The sequence below is a fragment of the Rhea americana genome, unplaced genomic scaffold (assembly GCF_003343005.1).
Source record: "Rhea americana isolate MKP2758 unplaced genomic scaffold, rheAme1 scaffold_120, whole genome shotgun sequence".
In the NCBI taxonomy this organism is placed as follows: domain Eukaryota; kingdom Metazoa; phylum Chordata; class Aves; order Rheiformes; family Rheidae; genus Rhea; species Rhea americana.
The window spans coordinates 2,145,355-2,165,114 of record NW_028185262.1 but is presented as its reverse complement, the minus strand read 5'-3'; the positions used below and the strand labels follow the sequence as shown (position 1 = coordinate 2,165,114).

The window sequence follows — 19,760 nt, the reverse complement described above, 5'->3', positions numbered from 1 at the left end:
CCCGCGGCTGCTCCTGGAGCGCCGCGGGTTTCAGGGGGGATCTCCCGGCCTGCGCGCCAGCTCTGGGAGCCGAGGTGCCGCCCGCGTCGCCAGCAGCGCCTCAGGCCGCGGCCGCCGCTGCCGCCCGTCCCGCCCGCAGACTACAGCCCCCAGCCTGCACCGCGCTCGCCGCCAGCACCGCGCCGCGCTATTGGCTGCCCCGCAGCCGGCCGCCAATGAAGAGCGGGTATGTTGGCAGGCGGTGGGAGGGGCGTCGTTCGCCGCGGCTGCCCCGGTGCGAGAGGAGGGGGGTGCGGCGGGGGAGGGCCTCCCCCCGCCTCCTCCGCGCTGGCATGGGGGGCAGCGAGAGCAGCCACGGGAGCAGGCGGGTCTCCTTCGGGCTGGATGAGCGGGATCAAGTCCGGGTGCTGCAGGGCATCCGGGTGAGACGGCCTGGGAGTGCTGGGGGGAGAGGGGCTGGGGGGGAGGCGGGTGCTGGAGGCGCGGGGCAGGGCTTGGCCGGGGGCTGCGCGGGCCGGGGAGCTGCGCTGAGGAAGGCGCGGCTGCAGCGCAGGCTGAGCCGGGGCGGAGCAGCGCAGGGGGGTCCGGGGACGCGGTGTGGGGCTGGAGGAAAGGGTGAGTGGGGAAAACTAGCGAGGAAGAGAAGAGAAGTGGAAAGGAAGAGGAAAGGGCTCACTGCCGAGGCTTGGCCTTCCCCGAGAGATGAGCTGCTAAGGCTTTATCCTCTTCCAAATTCTGCTCTCATCCCTTTTCCCCTTCTCCTCGCTGCTTAATGTCACCCTTGGCTGCCACCTTCTGCTTGGCAAGCAACATGATGCTAAAAGGTGGAAGCGCTGGCTGGCTCTGAAAGCGCCCGAGAGGAGAGCTGTCTGCCCTTGAGTCACGTTAGCAAGTTCCTTGGTGAAACATCACTACCTGAATACCCCGGCTGCGAAGAGATTGCTGGGGATTAGTGAGSAGTTAGGGGTGCTTCTAGGAGGGCCAAGGGAGAAGCTACTTCACAAACTTTCATTTGAACACCTGCATATGGACATCATAAAAACAAGCTCTAGAAAGAGCTGATTGTATCATTCTTTTTTGGTGCATTTTTTTTTCTTTTTTCCTTCTGGACTTTTCTCTGTATTTCTCTTTAGTTATTTTTTTTACCATCATTTTCATTGTTGTTACTTTGTTATACTTCTATCTGCTTTTTTCCTCCCTCCCTAAAATTCCTCTGAAATGAGTTTGCAAAGGGAGTTTTGCTATGGTTACTTATTTTTTCCCCCATGCTTTGATCAATCACTTCACCTATGTTAAAAGGAGACTTGGTGCAATCCTAGTTATGTTTTTTTTTCAGGTAAAGTCATTCTTGCCTTATTTCTCCTTGCAGTGTGCAGGTGGGGCCACTTCATGGCTTAACCCCACCTATCATATAAGCAGCAGAACAAAATGTTTTAATTTAGTCAGCTGCTCCATCAATGATGGGACTGGCAAAAAATGTGAGTTCACTGTTACAGGTCTGTGTAGGAGCTCCAAATGAAGAAGGCCATATATGTCTCATGATACCTGGGTAGATTAAATGAGCTGTGGTGGTCTTAGCTCTCTCCATTTGACTTCTGAAAGTAAAAAGTTTTTGTGTGTGTGTGTTAGTTTTGTTTTTGTTTTGTGAAATAAAGTAGTCATTCCCAATTTTTAGAGTACCACAGGGATTACTTGCTTTTTGAGGATATGTGTATAAAAATCTGCAGTTAACCAAAACTAGCTTCTTGCAGATTTGTGTTTTTAAAAACCAGTGTCCATAGATGCTTTCTTTCCATATTCCTTTGGACATCTTTCTCTGGGTAGGAGGGAACATGCTGCAGACTGATGCAGAGCGCTGTGGGTTAGTCTGTATGTGCATGTTGGCTAACTGTGCAGAACAGTCTCAAGGTAAGTTATATCAGTGATTGCTTCCATGAGGTGCTGATATGGAACTCTTTCCTTGAGCCTACTGCTGATTTTCATAAAGTTAGTAAAGAAATGAATTACTTCTGAGATATCTAGTATCTCTGAGGTTTAAGTTGACCAGTAGTACTGCATGTTATTTGATGAGACTGATTTCCCTTAGAAAATTAGGTTAAACTCCTAAAATATATAAGCAGTGCCCTCAGGCTTTAGATACATGACAATTAATACTGGGATTCCTTCCCCCCGCCCCCCTGTATCATCCCTAGGAGAAGTAAAGGCTTCCTTGCTGTCATGCAGTTTGTTTTGTGATGGGTATTGTTATGTCTGGGGCTATCTCTCATCCAACCTAATGCTGAAGGTACTGTATGTGCATATGTTTTGAATACAGCAAAAATGTAAGGGAGGAGGGCAGAAGACCCCCAAAGTGGCACAAATACAATGTATAGCAAAGATATTAAAAATGCTGTTAGATTGGGCATCACTGGCATCCGCACTGTTCTTGGTACTGTCAGACCACGACAGATACAGGTAGGGAAACTCGATCTCATTTTGTTTTATTTTACAGTTTTGTGGTCAGCCCAGAACTGCTGACCATTGTGGAAAAGAAGGGGTCAATCTTACAATGCTGTGAGAAGCCCCTTGGACTGAATTTCCAGGAAATTTTGAGTTTACTTTTCTTCTTCGAGGTTTGAACCCAAGTAAGGGAGCRAAAATAAAGTTTGGATCGCAAAACTGGTTGCGGCCTTACGTGAACGGGAAGGCTGTGCAGTTGTTCTCCATYGCATAGTTTGCAGCACTTCTGCTATGCAGAGCAGGGTTAGCAGGCATGAGGGGAGAGAGGGAAGGAAGCATAGATGGACTATAGCCTGCTTAGTTGCTTTACTTCCCCTCCTGATAATACATCCCTGCTCAAGGACTTGACTTTTTTTTAACAGTGCTTTCCATTTTTGTTAGTGTTTTGTAGAAGATTTGTTCTCCTGTCTGAAGCCTTTTAACTCAGCAGTTTGGGGACTTTATTGCTTACTGATACGTGCGTGAGTTTTCTTTTTTGTGTGTTTGTTTTTTGTTTGACTGACTTTTTTTTTTTTTTAATACGAAGTCAATGTACAGATGATGACTATCTGGATTCAAAGGAATCTGGTATTAAAATGAGTAAATCATTAATATTTTTGCAGTAGCATGAAAATTAACAAGTAGGGAACTTTTATAGTGAAATATGTATATATTAAGAGTTTACTTGGGTTAATTTATGTTAATGTGTGCTTTTAGCTCTCTGAAGATGTTGTGAACCGAATGAAACAATCTTCTCAACCTAAAAGGGACAACCAGAGATCACCCCATTCATCCRATGGCACAGCATCATTGTCCCCAGCTGCAGAAGGGACACCCAAATCTCCGACAGGTACTGTCGGTCCCTATCAGATCTACTGCCTAGAGTTATGATGCTATTCTCAATAGCACTGTCAGTTGGATGTGATGTGGCATGTCTGGTTTTTTTTTTTGTTTGTTTTTGTTTTTTTCCCCAAGACCAGCTTGTTATGAAGGAGCTCTTTGGTTAGCATTTGACATGTCTATGTAGATAGATATCAGTATCACTGAAGTTGAACAGCACAGTCCTGAGACATCCTCCTTATGTGTTTGTGAGAGGCAGCAATGTCATGTGGCAACTGGGGTCTTACGGTTGTATCTCTAGCTCTATCTCTGTGTGACCTTCAGTAAGACAACTAGTTTCTTCAGGTCCTCCATTCTTGAAATGCTAATATCAACCGTCTCAGGTACATTAATGAAGTTTTACGACTATGTGAAGATCTCTTTAGGTTTTCAGATAAACGTGCAATAAGAAAGGCAGAGAACTTTTTTTCCTTTGATTTCTAGAAAGCTGTCTTGTTCTCCCCTTTCCATACACAGGGAGTATATTGCACGGTGAAATGTTGCTGTATGTTCTTCAGAAATAAGCTCATGTGGAGAGAGGGGAAGGGAAAAAAATTGATAGACTGGCTAAGGTTGACTATTTTGTGACATGCCACAAAAGATCATGGCCACTGAGAACTTGGTCTCTGAACTTGTCCTTTTCAAGTCAAATAACTGTTTGATTTCTACTGGTGATCAAATATACATTGTTGGCCATTGTTATCAATATGGATTTGTTTAGGGCATCCAGACTAATCTGGACTTAGTGAACCAGGCCTTTGTTATGTTTGCTGTTAGCCTACGCCTTTTTTGAAAGTGAATTCAGCGTTGTGGATAGTTTGAATTCCCAACAAGTAATTTCATGAGATCTCTGTAAGTGTAAGAAAAGGAGGAGATCAAGGAGAAGACTTAGTGGAACTAGGGGAAAAGAGTGGAAAGCAGGACCAAAATTCTGTTTATTTTTTATATAAACCAGGTTTTCTGAGGTTCACATCCTTTTAGAAGGATGCTAATCTAGTAGCAACTTCTTTTAGGAATTTTTGCAACATGCCTTGTTCAGTGTGCCCTATTGAAAAAGGTGTTGGTGCCTCTTGCCTTTGTGAATTCTAGCTGCATCCACATAATTTAAATTTAACTTGAGGCTTTTCTAGATGTATTGGATTTTTCTCTTGATGGGATAATACTCACTTTTGAAGTGTTCATGTCTTTTCAAATCTATGATGTGATGAGAAACTGTCATTTTCTGCAGTTGTCACGTGCTTCTGTTTCTCTTTCTAGGAATCCAGCCACCAATGGCAAGTAACTCTGATCAGAAATCTTCTACGGCAGAGCAGGAACTATACAGGAGGTGAGGTGAAATTTTTTTTGAAGATGCAGCTTGGCTACTTCCATGTATGTATGGTCTTCTGCAGTCTGAGAGCAGTGACTATATGTTTTAATACCTACAGAACCCCCTCTGAAGTCTTGTTCTTCAGTTAAGGGCCATGGAGCATTTCATGTAGTTCAAGTCTGTCCCTTAGCCAAAAGGCAGGGGAGATGTGAGCAGTTGGAATGGTGTTTGGAGAAACAGGGAGGGCTAAGGTAAAGAGTTGGTAGCTACAGAAAATCATGCATTTTAGGACTAATGAAGCATAAAATTGAGTACAGTTACCTTTTCTGAAACAACTGAAGAAGTCTAATACTTTTTCTCTGTCATTTTGGGACTTACATTCTTTTAAAGCTATAAATAACTGTAAAGTGATGGTAAGGATGAGATATTTGCTGAAGGCAATGTCCACTTCTCTTTATCCAAACCTCAGGAGTCTTTTCCTAGTTTTAGGTAATGCAGGGCGGTWAGAACTTAGTTTCACTGTAACTCAGTGGCCTGTCTTTTTGTGTATTCTTAAAGATGCTTTGAAGCTCTGACCTTTCATTTTTTTTTCTTTTGCTGATCTGATGGCTTCTTTACTGTGCCTATACTTTTCTGGCTACGAGTCTCTTTTTCAGTATTGCTGTTGACTGTCCAAACCTATAAAAACCTGGTGCATCAATCATGCTGTTCCTGGTGCATCCCTAGCTTTCCTAGGAGAGTCTAGGTAAAGCTAGTTCAATGTTTTTTGGAAACTGAAATCAAATTTGCTGGCAGTTTTCAGTGTTGACTTACTGAACAGCATCCAGAGTATTTGATCTGGGAAAGGAGAGGGAGGAGCAGAAATGTGGAGGAATGGCTTGTATGCAGATAGCTTAGGTGTGGAATGGGCACCAGGCCTGGATGAGGTGAAAGGCATCCTGAGAAGGTTTGTGTATGACCCCAAATTGGGGGGAGTGGTCTATATGCTGGAGGGAAGTGCTGCCACTCACATGGACCTTGACAAGCTAGAGAAATGGGAGAAGAGAAGCTGAGGGAAGTGCATTGGTTTAGCTTGGAGAGGAGAAGGCTAAGAAGGGGGAATTGTTGCCTTTAACTACCTAAGGAAGCGTTATGGAGGAGACAATGCCAGACTCTTGTCGGAGAYGCACACTGAAAGGACAGGAGGTAGTGGACGCAAATTGCAGCAAGAGTAGTTTTGCCTGGATGTAAGGAGGAGAAAAATCTTACAGTGAGAGCAGTGAAGTACTGAAACAGGCTGCACGGAAAGGGTACAGAATCTCTGTCCTTGAAGATATTCAGAAGTTGATTGGACAAGGTCCTGAGCAACCTGATCTAACCTTGAAGTTAGCTCTGCTGTGGTAGATGATCTTCAAAGGTCTGTTCTGACCTAAATTATTCTGTGGTTCAGTTCATCTTAATTTCTCTTTACTTACATGCAGGATTCTCACTGCTCAAAATGAACTAAATTTCCTTCATGGCTGTCTTTGAGACTCGGGTGTCTGGGCTGTGGACATGACAAAGCTGCTTTTCTCAGCTCTGTCATTGTGTGTGTTCTGAAAGACTCCCTTCCCTTGTAGAGCAGCAAAATGGAGATGTCGGATAGGCTAACTCATTTTTTTTGTAGTATGCCCCTTGATCTTTTTTCCAAGGCAGTATCTATTTATCTAGTTAACTACTCTCTATTCTGACTGTTTTCGGGTCATACTTAAGTACTTAGTCAGATGTAACTGAAGTATAAGCTTGTGTATGCACAGTGTACTGATGTTGCCTGAACTGTACCTCACTGAACTTGCAGGTCATGTTTGAAGTTTGTTGGACTTCTGAATTGCTGCTGATATGCAGAGACTGTGAACAGGCTTTATGCCAAACAAATTTATGAATTTATGTCTTGGTTCTGGCCAGGAATTGTCCCTGCTGAGTCACGACCCTGTTGCCAGAAGTCTGCTGATCACCTCCTCTCTGTTTGCCTTTGGCACTCTTGTAGGTATGAGCGAGAACAGGCMCTGGTCCAGGAGGAGTTGCTCCGGCTGGCCAAGAGAGAAAGGGAAGCAGCCAGCGAGGCCTTGAATACTGCCCTTCAGCGGGAAAGGAACAATACTAATGAAGAGAGGCAGAGAGTGGCCCAGCTGGTGAGTATGAAAMCCCCCCCTATATGTTCCACGCAGGAGCTTAAAATCTCTCTGCTTGAAGGAATTAATTATCACTTGTGTAATGAGTTTAAAAATTGTGGCTTTAGGCTGAAGTACTTATTACCTCATAAATTCTGGCTTACAGTGTAGCTGGCATGACCTTTGCTATGCAGTGATCCTAAGGCCAAGGTTGTAGGGAAAGCTGTAAGCAATGACTGTGCTGTGGACAGCCTTCCCTGTGGAGGAGGAGGGATGACTGGCATGTCAGTGTAGTGTGTGTGCACATGGGGCTGCTGCCCGAACTAGAGAGGGTTCTGTTGAACTACTGAGTGTACGAAACGAATCTTTCAGTACATACAAGATCAGATTCTACTGACCTTATCTGTCATTAAGCTCTGATCTGTTTAAGCTAGTTAGAGTATAACTACACAAATAAATTAGTGAAAAGTGCTAGTAAGTTCTATTGTTTAAGTCTTTCATGATTCTAATAACAGAAGAACAGTTCTAAAACTATCAAAWGTTATAATGTTTCTGAAGAAGACCTAAGCTTGATTTTTAGGAACCAAGCATCTTAAAACCTCTTCTGCTTCACTGACTCTGAACCCAATTCTTGCTGAGTAGGTGGACTTATTTTTGGGGACTTCTTCTAGCTGCAGTTTTTACTGTTAGTTGTCTCAGTGTTGTTGAGATAACCCACTGGGGTTATTGTCATACCAGCCGTTGAGAGGAACAGTGATGGAGTCATAAACACAGTGAGATGCAACTGAGTAGAACAAATGCTTTTTTGAAAACCTTAAATGTACAGTAGTAATATTTGTGCCTAGTACTCTTGTGATATCGCTTTGTATTGTATTCATTTGAATACATTAATATGACAGTGGTGGCCTATAAACAAGATGAGTTGTACTGAAATTGTTGCTTTGTCCTGACCTATAGCAGTATGAGGTGTTAGGGTGTGATTGTGGAGTGGGACTGTGCTTGCCACCGTGAGATGGATCTACCTGTTCACTTAGGCTGTGATGTTGAAACTGTTCATTGAGAGAACTAGACTAAGAGTAATCATCTTCTAATGCATGTTGAAAGGACAGTTTAGGGAGAGATGGACTCGAGTAATGATGTATTTGTCTTCCTTTGATCCTACTAATCTGTTGCATGTACTTGATTTAGATGCAGAAATCTTCTGTGGGTATGTGGTTTGTTTTTTTTGTACTTTGAATAGTAATAGTCATATGTCTGAACCATGCCTTGGCTTGCAAAGCTTTTTTATGAAGCCATTTGGGAGGACTGAATAAATTTACGTGGGAGTGGCTGTAATGGTTCAAACTGAAAGTTCTTCTGGCTACAGCCCATTTCTGACAGTGATCCATAGCAGATGCTTATGGATAGTATAAGAATAGAGCAAACATATGGCAATACTTCCTACCTGCATACTCTGAGCTTCTTCTGTGGCTTAGAGGCTTCTCTGATGGTAGGTTGTATTTTCACATTGGCTCTTAATCGCCAGTGTGAAAGATATGAAAAGATGGACTTTTCTTCCRTGAATTTGTCCATTTCTGGTTTTGGATCCGTTTATACTTTTGACTCCATGATATCCTATTGCATGTGATTGGGTTAATAATAAAAAGTTCTTCCTGGCAGTACACTAACAATGGGAAATCTGCCTGATTGTGCTTAAGGATAGTAATGCTAATGCAAGTGACTGCTGTTCCTCTGGGTAGGAGATCGGGGTCAGCAGGCATGATATTAGCTTTCTTCCCACTAGAAAGAGAATATTCTTTTTATGAATGCAATTAGTAGAGCTTGGTAAAGGGAGAGGGGAGTCGGTGGATTTAGTTTTGAATCTAAAGCCCTGCTCAGAAATAGAGGCCTGGCCTTCAGTAGTGGGATGTGGAGACAGTAGAGAGATGTGACTAGCAGTGTCAGGCAATATTTGTGAAGTATAAAGAGGGTACTTCTAAAATGAGTTGGGATCTGACCTCTAGCATATAAAGGCTGTTCTATTATCTGAATTAGCTTTTAATGCTGCCGTGTCACATATCCAGATATGGCGTACTTGATACGCTGCAAAAATCTTAGTGTAACTCATAAAAGATAAACTGTGACCATGGAGTGTTAGCCCTGAATGTTATGCAAGAATGGAGAAACTGTTAAATTTCATTACTCTTTATCTCTTGATCAGTCATAAATTTAAGACCCTTAGAAATAGAATAGTCTAACCTGTCCTTCTCAAAATGAGATCAAAGCTGTTACCTTTTGGATTCTGGATGTATCTTAAGCAGGAGCTATTTTTGCTAGCCTTTTAAATTATTGGGATACCTACTASAATTACTTTCTCAGCTACACTTTCTCTTCAAGCATGGGCATTTTATTCTACTTTCTCAACTATAAACAAATCAAACCTGTCCTTTGTCTTCTGATGCAGTTTCCTTCCTTTATTTAGTATAGAGCTTGAATATTTTCTGTTTGGTAGTCTTAGAATATGAGGCAAGTGATGAGTGTGAGCTACACATTCATCTCTCTCTCCTATCTATCTTCTCCTTGAGATAGAAGTGGGTAGTGGAACTAGATACCTAGTGATGATCTAAGTGTGGCTGTATTACAGAATCTGGAAATTATCTTAAACTTGTAAGGGAAAAAACTTCCAGGTTTTCACATTGTGACCCCTTGGGGAAGCCAGAGAAAAATGAGATTGCTCCCATGAGGAAAAGAACAAATGACTAATTTGCCTTTATCAGCCTTTAATTTAGTAGGATTTTATTTATTTGTTTTGGACTTGCAATAAGATCTTGAACTGCCGTSTGCCTTCAGAATCTCAGTAGTTTGGTCATTAATAGCCTTTGTTGGTACAGTTGTCTACACTAATGCTGCAGTATTCTCCTGTACCCTTAGCACTTGTAGGCCATATATCCAAATACTATAGCTATATTCTGTAAAGATGTCATTTTGATTGTGCTGAAAGTCATTTGGCATTTAATTTTGTTCTCTACCATTTTCATCCACTGACTATTATTAATAGTGTCTTTATGACACAACTACCCATTGATAAGGGACTTGCTGTCAGCTCCTGGGTACAATTACTTCATCACTTGTGGGGYAGCGTACAATTTAAAACTGACTGATTTAATAATAACTGGTGCATTGATTACAAGAGGAATTTAGAATTGAGAACCTGGGTCCTGGTCTATGTTTTTGTCACGATTTTGAAAAAGTTACTAGGCTTTCAGATACAGAGGTTTTTTTAAAGTAAAGCTTCAAGCCATTTTACTCAAAACCTAAGGTAAGTAGGAACTTTGCAGCATTTACTTTATTCTTTGAGTAAATGTGGCTTTTGAGTGACCATATTGGGGGGCYGGCTCAGGTGGAAGTAATCTGCTGTAGAAGATTTATACAGTTTGTATAAAGAGGAAATGTTTTGTATGTCTGTACAGTATCCACCACTGCAGGACTCTGGTGCTGACTAGACCCTCTGAATAATCTAATATCATGAGTACTTGGGATAGAGCAAGGATTATATGTCTAGAACTTTGCAACAAGGTCTGTGAGATTTAATGCTTGTAGCACGCCATGTATCTCATGTGATTTATGCAAGAATCAATATAGCTATTTTATTTTTTTTATTTTTTTTATTTCTAGCCCAAGGAACTTCCAAGATTGTCATAAGCAAGTTATTTAATTGCTGGGATGTGTTATGAATAGTCTCTCTTCTTCCTAAATCAGACATCTTTTATCTTCCATTTCCAATTAATCAAAATCTCTTCTTTCAACTTCTCGGATCCTGTATGTGTGTTTTTTCTTTTGTTGATTAAAAAAAAGAAACTTAAAGCTGTTCTTTTCTCTCCTTTCCACTTTTGTAATCTCCTAAGGCTGTACAGCATATGCATCATGAGCCTCCCTCCCGGACACAGTGGCTTCCAGTGGTTTTCGCTGAAACCTTGAAACAAATCAGTGTGGAATGAGGGGGGAGAGAGAAAGCAGAAGGGAGGGGGAGGGAATAAACGCGATTAAGCAAAGACATCTCATTACTACTCTGGAAAAGGAGGATTATAACCTATAAAATAGGAAGATCTYGTTTAGGGGCCATATGTGCCTGTGTTATCAGGACAGAGGGAGAGCAAATAGAATAAATGAAATTAATACTTTGAAAAGAAGCATTACCCGGATTTGAGAATTGAACTAATGTGATTTGTGCAAAGCCCTGAAGTTTTTATCTCCCCATTTAATACCCGTAGGATAATGGCTTTGTCAGAGTTACTGACCAAAAGTCTTCCCTTCCTTTCCCCTTTGAAAGAACGAATTTAGAAATGGAGTGATGGAAGGACAAACTTTGCACCCTAATTAGCTTTTTCAGGCAGGACTAGAGGGCACTGGTTGCTGTGTGGAAAATGGACCACTTGCAGAATTGCTGGAAAGTGTTCCTCCAGCTGTTGATTAAGGACAACTTTCCCTTCCCAGCATTCCTGCTTGTGTCTGGCTCACTGGCTTGCTGGATAGCAGCCTCTGCTTTCCGATGGCTCTAGCACTGTGCTGTTGTAATTAGCCTGCCCTGGAATATGAGTCCGGAAGAAATCCCCGCAAGATATGAAGATTTGTCCTGTCTCTAGTTGCTTGGGCAACTGATTGTAGTTAGTCATAGACCATGAGGTTCCTTTCAAATTACTCTGTTTTGTTCCCAGATACAGCCTATTTGCTCTTCAGAGCCTCTCTTCATCCCTTGAATCAAGAGAGAAGGGCTGAAATGAGAATGCTGAGGAGGAAAGATTTTTGATCAATGCAAAAGTTTTTGATACTGGCATAATCCTGACAGTGTGGGATTCTGAAGTGCAGAGGTTTGGATGTGTCAACACGTGTGTTGTTAGGTTCCATTGTCAGGCTGGTCTGATATTTTAACCAGTATATTTCCTTCCTCGACTCGAAGGATGGGTAGGTAAAACTTCTGGAAATGACATAAATAGGCTGTTTATATACTTATGTAATGGAAAAACAGATTGAGAATTTTGGTGATAACAGGGAGGTGATCAGATGGAGTAGTGCTTTCTGTTTGGCCTCGTAGAGAAGAGGGAATGATACCATAAGCCCGTGGATGGAAAGATTTTGGTAGGTTTCTGGTCACTGATGAAGCTTTAAGCCAGTCCTGCATACTTTTGGCTGCAGATTTCCCAGTGGTGTTCACTTATACCAGCTTGACACCACACCAGCTGTAGATTCAGTGAAACCTATCCTGAAGATGGTTTTCAAAATGGGTACTGGACATGACAGAGTTTYGTTAAAGCATTTGGTTACTTTCTGTTAAGCTGGGTGTTGGCTTCATCCTGGCTGATCAACACTCCGGAACGCAGAAGCTCTTGATGCAAACAATCTCCTGGCATTGTGACAGCTGCGGTGACCGACGGAGATCCAGYGGCAGCTCGGTGTGGCTTGAAACCGTGGCAGTGCAGTGATGGAAGTGACAGGAGGCTGCCGTTTCTGGGTGAGGCTTCTGTCGTCAGAACTGCTCCTCTCCCCAGTTCAGTCCCCCCGTAAATTAACTGATTGAAAGATGCTTCCTCCGAGACCTTTGTGTTGTGGTTTGGATACTGCTCGCATTGGGGCAGTTGATCACATTTACTCTGCAGTGAAAAGGTAGTATGCTGGGCTAAAACCCTCTCCCGTCTAAAGCTGTTAGCCTGTATGTAGGAAATAGGTTTGTTCTGGAAAGAGATATTGCTAACAAATATTTATTTATTTTTAATGTTTGATCTTTAACTTCTGTGAATGTTTCTTCATTGAACTACAGTTTTGTGGGTGAAGCATGAAACGTTGATTTAAGTCAGAAAGTATAGAATAATCTCTGGCTAGATGTTGGAATGCAATTGTTTCTGATTGCTTTCATTGATTGACTAAAACTGTCTTTTAAATGTGTTGATACAAAAGGAAAGATGTACTTTTGGTTAATTAATGATTTATCGCAAAGAAAGGTAATGCTTAGTTTGTATATTAAGGAGAATTGTTGTGCTCTCCAAGTTTAAAACTGGCAAATTTCAACTTTCAAAAATGGAGCTTGTGGACTTGTGCTACTCTCAGTTGATTTCTCCCTGCAAGCAATTAGTTGAGCTGGGCTGGCTGAAGACACTACGCCTCTGGAAGAGGCTCCTCCTTTGCTGGGGCTGGTTCCATTAGTTAGATGGTAACTTCTGCTAGTTCAGGGCTTGTGACATACAAAGCTCCAGTAGTAGATGTATGTTTGAATAGTGGAAGTATATTAATAGGTCACAGGGAATTCAGATCTTAGCCTGTGTTGTCTGAATTTCAGAATAATTTTAAAATGTGTTTTTTTTTTTTTTTTAATCACTTAGTAAAATTGTTGGCAACTAACAGGCATGCAATGTTGCTTTGCCTTTACCAAAAGCTGGTTCAGTCTCTGATTAGCTATCTGCCATTAGGCATGTGGTGTGTTATGGTCTTCCTCTGCATCTTTAATATCTGATATGGAGACCTTCTCCTGCTATGCGCAAAGGAGGGTGGTAAAACTTGCAACAAGTATGGCTTTGCTCCTGGGGTGAGGAGTCTGGGCTGGGTTATGTAACTGTATTGCAAGATACTGATAGGGGACTTAAATAGCTGGGCTGAATAGCCTTAGAACTTGCTCCTTTTCTCTCTGTCATTCCTGTTGTCTGAGTTAAGAGATACTTTTTCTAGACTTCCTTTGAGGAATATGTGTTCATCAGTGGAGTCTTTAAAGTTAGTGGCCTGTTTTTTCCTACAGTCTCTGGCCAGAACATCCCTCCTTTTCTTTCATGGTAGGGTTTCTCTTTGGCTGCTGCCTTCTACAACAGAATAGGGGGCATTTCTGCAGTGAAARAATTGCTTCTTTTTATGAAACTGTAGCAACTTTAAGGGATCCCTATAGAAAGTAATCTTCAGTATTAAACGATGCACTTTGGAAAGGTTTACATTAAATTTAAACTTGGCATGGTTCTGTAAAGCATCTACCTATCTATTGTCTTCAACAAACTAATAACTTCTGGTCTCTGGAGCACTAATGATTTTTGAAGAAYAGCAGGGAAGATGAGTCTAAACTTAACTAAAAAAAAAAAAAAAAAAAACACCCTACAAGAAAATCCTCTAAACTTGGAGAAAGTATATTGTAATGAACTTAGAAAGTAAAAGTACTCACTCCCCTCCCTTCCTTTCTTTCCCTCTTCTCTTGAGGGAAAGCAAAGGTGTTATCTGGGGATAAGATGCTACTTCTATATTCTTTATTTTTCCTGCAACTGTTGCTATGATTTGTTGGACATYATATATTAAAAAAAAATTTTTTTTTGGACCAGTTCAATTTCTGCAGCTCTAGCCTTTTATTTCCTGACTCTGAAGGTTAATTTTTGTTTGGAGAGTTTTTGCAGATTTCAGCAGCTGATAGTCATGTGTGAGCTTTTCATTTTTGTAGTCTCTTGGGCTAAGGGACCTTATCACAAGGTTGGCCTCTTTTTTAAATCCTACAGCCGCAACAAATTGAAGATGTCTGTGGAGCTGCCTAATTCCTCTCTCTTGGCTTCAATTCTTCCTTTTGTAGATTTTACACTTTTTTTTTTTGGTCTACAAAATTCCCATGCTCTACAGAAACTTCTTTGAGACTCACTTGTTCTGGTTTAGGGTTATAGCAAAGCAATCCTGTCATTTACGAAAGGAAAGCTAGGATTAGCCTTCTTCTTTCCTTCTCTGTAGCTATAAAATATTAAATTGATAAAGAAATAGGAGAATAAAAAGTTTTTATTTTGCCATGAGTAGTCCATCAAAGCTACTGTTTGTGTATGTGTGTTTTTACTACAGAAACATTGTGGAGCAGCAGAATTCTGTTCCAGCTAATTTTGGGGACATAAACTACAGAGATCTGGTGATGCATCAGAGTATTTCAGTAGGCTTTCCTTTCCCCTCCTGTGAGCCAGTACTAGTCAAATGTGGTATAGCTTGTGGTATGAGGATTATGATTTTGGTTTCCTATGTTTTATGTATTTGGGATATTATGTACATGTAACATAGTATTTGGTTATAACTCTGCAGTATTCATTGTATTCTGTTTCAAAGATGCCAGTAGTGTGCTTGAATCCTAAATCAATGGTCTTCAGAAATAAGCTAGTAAATTTTCTAAAGATGTTTCTAATTGAAAAGTGTTATTAAAAAGAGAAAAGATTGTGAATTTAAATGATGTATAATAGCTAGGAAGTAACTCTGCATGCAGTGGAAAATTTAGATTGCTCTTGCTCTCTCAGATGATGAGGATGTGGGGTGGGTGACCTGTCACTGGTTGTCATTTCCTTCGTATTTTCTAAATGCCATGAAAACTAGCTGTGGTGCTTCTGTCATTTTTCACACCTTCTCGCCTTGGAATCTAGATGTGCATGCTTTGAAGTGATTCTAGGTGACAACACAGGGGGTGCTACAGAGAATAGCCCTATTTGAGATGGGAATAGCTTCCTTGGCTCATGCTAGAGATGAAGTTGAATGTATGTGATATAGTGGGAGTAATCAAATTGAGCATGGAGGCTATTTCTTTATTTCTAATCCCAAAGAAAAAATAAAGCAAGGTTTTATGAAAAGCAAATTTAATTTATTAAGTTTTTTGTTTTTTTTYCCCAGTTTAGTTCTATCCTCTTCTAAAGCTGGGCACTGTAAAAACTTGCTTTTATTTACTGATGAAATCTGTTTTCATTTTTCTTAGCCTCTCTCTCTCAATTTCTTTGCTTCCCCCAAATTGCAGGACTGTTTCCTCATGGTGCCCCCCCTTGTTGATGGTGTTATCAGGCACGTGTGCAGAGGGTGAGATTGCAGGCGCCACTGTTCTGCGGGTTTCTAAGTATCACACAATGTTTTACACAGCGTCCCATTCTCTAGCTGGCTGGTTGGACATGATGTTGGTACCTTATCTTCACGCTGACACACACTGGACATTAATAGAAATACATTGCTGAGGCACATGTGTGGAATTTCAAGCAGCTTTTCTTGCTGTGCTTTAGATACTCTATTGTGTACTTAACCTCCTTGGAAGAGGTTTTGATGAGAAACGCAGGATGTTAACTCTTGGGCAGCTGGGTGGGCTCTTTTAGAGTTTCTTATTAGTCAGCATAATTTCTTCCTAATTGCACACTGCTTATAGATTTTTGGAGTTTCAGCACTTTTAAAACCTGTCTTTCCATGAGTGGCATTACTGCTTTCTAATGTAAATTTATAGGAGAAGAAATAGCTATATGTACTGTGTGGGGGTAGTAGATAGGAAATGTGCACTTCAGAGGGAGCTGAGCTGCCAGCACCCTTGCTTAGCTTTGTCTGAAGTCTGTCCCTGTATTATTTTTGGCCTTCTAATTACCTTACATTAGCTGAAAACATGATCTCGATGCAACTGTTGCTATTTGCCAGGAATTCCTCTAGGCCCATAGATCACCTCAGATTTTTTCTTTCCTATATATGTACATTTTTCTCTGCTTGTTTGTTACAGCTATCTGCAATTATCTATATTATTTATGAGCAGTGAGTAAAACATGATGGAAAGGAGCTGCTTAAAAGGAACTGAACTTAGAGAGAGGAAACGAGCTTATGACTTTCTCTTTTGTGTATTTGTTTGTTTATTTATTTAAAACAATGAAAATAGAACACCTGAAAAGCTGGGATGGGGCTGRGGAGAAGGAATTGGAGAGTTACCTGGCTTTCTTTCGCCTGTCTATTACATCGAAAGCTTAGAGCCATTTTAGCCTGGAAGACCTCATGATAACGGGCAAACTTGAAAGATGATACTGTAGGAGTTGAAAATGAAAAGTAATCAGGCAGATAGAGTGGACTTATGTATAATTACTGCCCCAAACAAAAAAGTTAAGTTGAATACTGGCRTGATCAGAACATTAGATGAAGGATGCATTTATTAAATAACCAGAGCTCTTGGTTAGGAATGGGATCCTGTCATGTCCATTCACTGGATCTTCTGCCTAATGTTTTTATTGTGGAAAATGTGGGTCACTGTCTAGCAGATGACTTCAAGCCCCTTTCTTTTTCTAAACACATAGGCTTCTATTTATCTTCTCTCTCCTTTTCCCTTCTCCCCAGCCCCTGAACAGAATAGATTTGTTCCTCATCTTGCTATGGCTGTAATCAGCACTGTCAAACTGAAGCTGTGGCTCCCTTCTGCTGGTTTCCGGTCTTCCACTACGCAAATAGATCCTTACAAAATCTGTTTTCTTCCCAAATGAGAACCTGAGCAGTCAGTCATTGCTGTATTTTCATGTTATACCTTCTTATTTGAAGAGCTGAAGGTGGCAAGGGGGCATTGGGACTTTAAAACTTCAGGGGACTTCTAGGAACTTTAAAAAAATATATAGTTGTCAGTTGCGATTAAACTTGCATATTTCTTAAATCCTGTGATTTTTCAGGGTAAAAGAATTTTATTTTGAGTACAAAGTTTAAAAAAGCATGGAAATGCTAAGCTCTGAAGCAAACTAAATTTTAGAAGATAATGAACTTCAGACTAGCCTGTGGGTTTTTTCTTTCTTTTTTCTTTGTGATTTAAAAAGTTGTTCCTTCCTCCCCTACCCCACAGTGTGCCTCTCATTCAGCCTTTTGTAGTCAAGTTTTTTCTAAGCTTTGTGCTAATGAAGGTTATCATATAGGTCTGTTACAAATCTGTTTGTGATTTGCCTTTTACCACCTGAGAGCTGTTCACGAGCCTGTGTAACTAATGGGCTCCTGGGTCACTGTGGCTCTGTTCTGGACTGCGATGAAAGTCTTAACTGAATCTTGGTGGTGTTGTCAGCCACTTGCATTTTCTTTTCTTTACAATAGTTTAGAAGTAGTTTACTGCGTTTTACTTGTTTGAGGTAAAAATGTGTTGTCATTGTAATTGATTTAGATGAAGTATCAGTTTGCGATCAGTTTAAGTGGAGGCTATTAGCAGTGCTTCTGCTCCAGTAATGTCATCCTGCTGTAGCAGGCTTATTTTCCAAGGTTAATAAGGAATCTGTTAAGGCACCTGGAGGGAAAGGAGCTCTAATGGTCTTAGCTACCATTCCTTTTCGTTTAGATGGGACTTAGTGCATCTGGTAAATACCTTGCTGCCTCGGGCCTTTCACATACTAGCTGCTCCCACAGGAAATAAAGTAGTTCAACGGGTACCTTGGGGATTCTTCGGATGGGATTGAAGCAGCTGGACAGAGATGATTTCCTCCAGTAGAGTCTCACTACTGTAAATCTTAACCCATTTTAATTTCAGTGGTTTGCTGTCAAGTATCTCGGAGGATAGGTAAGGATAAAGGATTTTTCTGACCGTACTTTGCATGCAAATACAACGTTTTGCCTTTATGTTGCTTGCACTGGTGTTTAGAAATTGAGTCTGCTTTCTGGACAAGAAATATGTCCTTGTGAGCATTCTTAAACTACAGTGGAAGTTCATTTCATAAACAAGCATCTTTGTTTAAACAAACAAAAAAATAATGAACCAATTTTATATGTCCAGCAGGTGTTGCTGTKGAGCTTGGTTAGGCTTCCCTGTAGTGTTCAGCAAGTCATTTGGCTATTTTAAGAGCTATAATGCTGACTGATTTGGACCTAAATTTCCTGCTTGATAAGTCATGTCATCTACTAGTAAGTCAATATACTGGTCCACAGACTTTAGGTACACTTTTTATGTCTGTGTATAAAAATATTTGATAATATTTTTTGACCTGTTCATTTTTTCCAGTTCATTGCTGACTCTGAATGAACTCTTGTGAAACTTTCTGCTTTCTTTAGCAAGACAAGTTTATTTTTTTTTGTGTATGAGCAAACTGGTGTTTTGGGGTTTAGCTGTATTTTCAAGTGAGTGTTTGAAATGTGATGATGCACATGGAATCTAATAAACAAGCTATACACAACATATCCATGTTAATATCCCTTTACCTGTCTAGTTTGTAGAATCCAGAAGATTAATGAAGTATTTAGGGTCAAAACCTGCTTGTCTTAGAGGCTGCTCTGTGTATTGTCTTGTGGGCTCTGTGCTCTGCTGCTCAGTTCATTTGGGATATAATTCCGGTTGTAGCACTCCTTACTTTGGGATTAAAGAGTTTTAGTAAACGCTTCAGTTGCATGCGAATGATCATTCCTTCATTGAGTTTCTTCTTACTCCACTTACTCTTATTCAGAGCAACTTCACAGACACAGTATTTCCAGAAGATGGCAGTGAAGGAACATCTAAGAGGGCTCCCTTTCAGGTGTGGACCAGAACTGATGAGCCCTCAAATTACTTGCATACCAATGAAATATCTCTAAGTTTTTACTTATTTTAATTCTGGCTCTAGTTTCTTCAAGAGTTACCATAATTTTCAGAATGAGTTTACTCTGTGTGTTTGCAGTCCATTGGTTTCTGCAGAAATACGTTGCTTCAAATTGTGAGGCCACTGAATAGACTGCTGCATAGTGGCCTACAAAACTTACAAACTRGAGATATATGTTGAATGCATCTGCTCTTCTCTTTCATTTTGTCACCATGCTTCCTGTGGCTTACTCTCCTGCTTAAATGCATGGATCTAGCAGGTCATGAACTTGTTGTATGTTCAGGCTGCTGAGGGATAGCAAGGTTGTCATGAAGCCAGTGCAGGTTTCCATGGAAGTGATACGGTATGTTCTTAGCCACCTCAGTTTTCTCTTTGCTCTCCAGCTCTCTAGTTCAATTCTAATAGTACTCATTTTAGAGGTAGATAACTGCTCCCAACAGCAAGTTCAGTTTTGCAGGTAAAGGGAGAAGAGTTGCACATGCTGTCCTAACAGCATCTCCTGCTCAGTGTCAAGATGTGTATCACTGCATCCATTCCTCAGATTCTCTTCAAGATTCTCTGTTTTGAGAGAATCTACGTCCTAGTCTTCTGATTGGATACTATTTGCAAAACCTGGTTCTTTGTAAAAAAAATAAAGTGGAATATCTATGTCCTTTTGACTATCAGCACTAGACT

At 40.9% G+C, this 19,760-nt stretch overlaps 1 protein-coding gene across 3 annotated transcripts in view; it reads left to right on the top strand.

The window, feature by feature from the left end:
* The first annotated feature begins 245 nt into the window (after nucleotides 1–245).
* Nucleotides 246–19,760, top strand: part of CHCHD6 (coiled-coil-helix-coiled-coil-helix domain containing 6) — a 115,347-nt gene continuing 95,832 nt past the window's right edge. Inside the window, exons 1-4 of one of the 3 annotated variants that reach the window (XM_085324296.1) lie at nucleotides 246–422; nucleotides 3,196–3,328; nucleotides 4,615–4,684; nucleotides 6,672–6,816. In XM_085324296.1, the coding sequence (XP_085180422.1) occupies nucleotides 333–422; nucleotides 3,196–3,328; nucleotides 4,615–4,684; nucleotides 6,672–6,816 (438 nt within the window). In that variant the 5' untranslated portion in view covers nucleotides 246–332. Of the gene's footprint in view, nucleotides 423–2,880; nucleotides 2,961–3,195; nucleotides 3,329–4,614; nucleotides 4,685–6,671; nucleotides 6,817–19,760 lie in introns of those variants that run through there. The other 2 variants (XM_085324304.1, XM_085324313.1) reach the window with 2 other exon arrangements.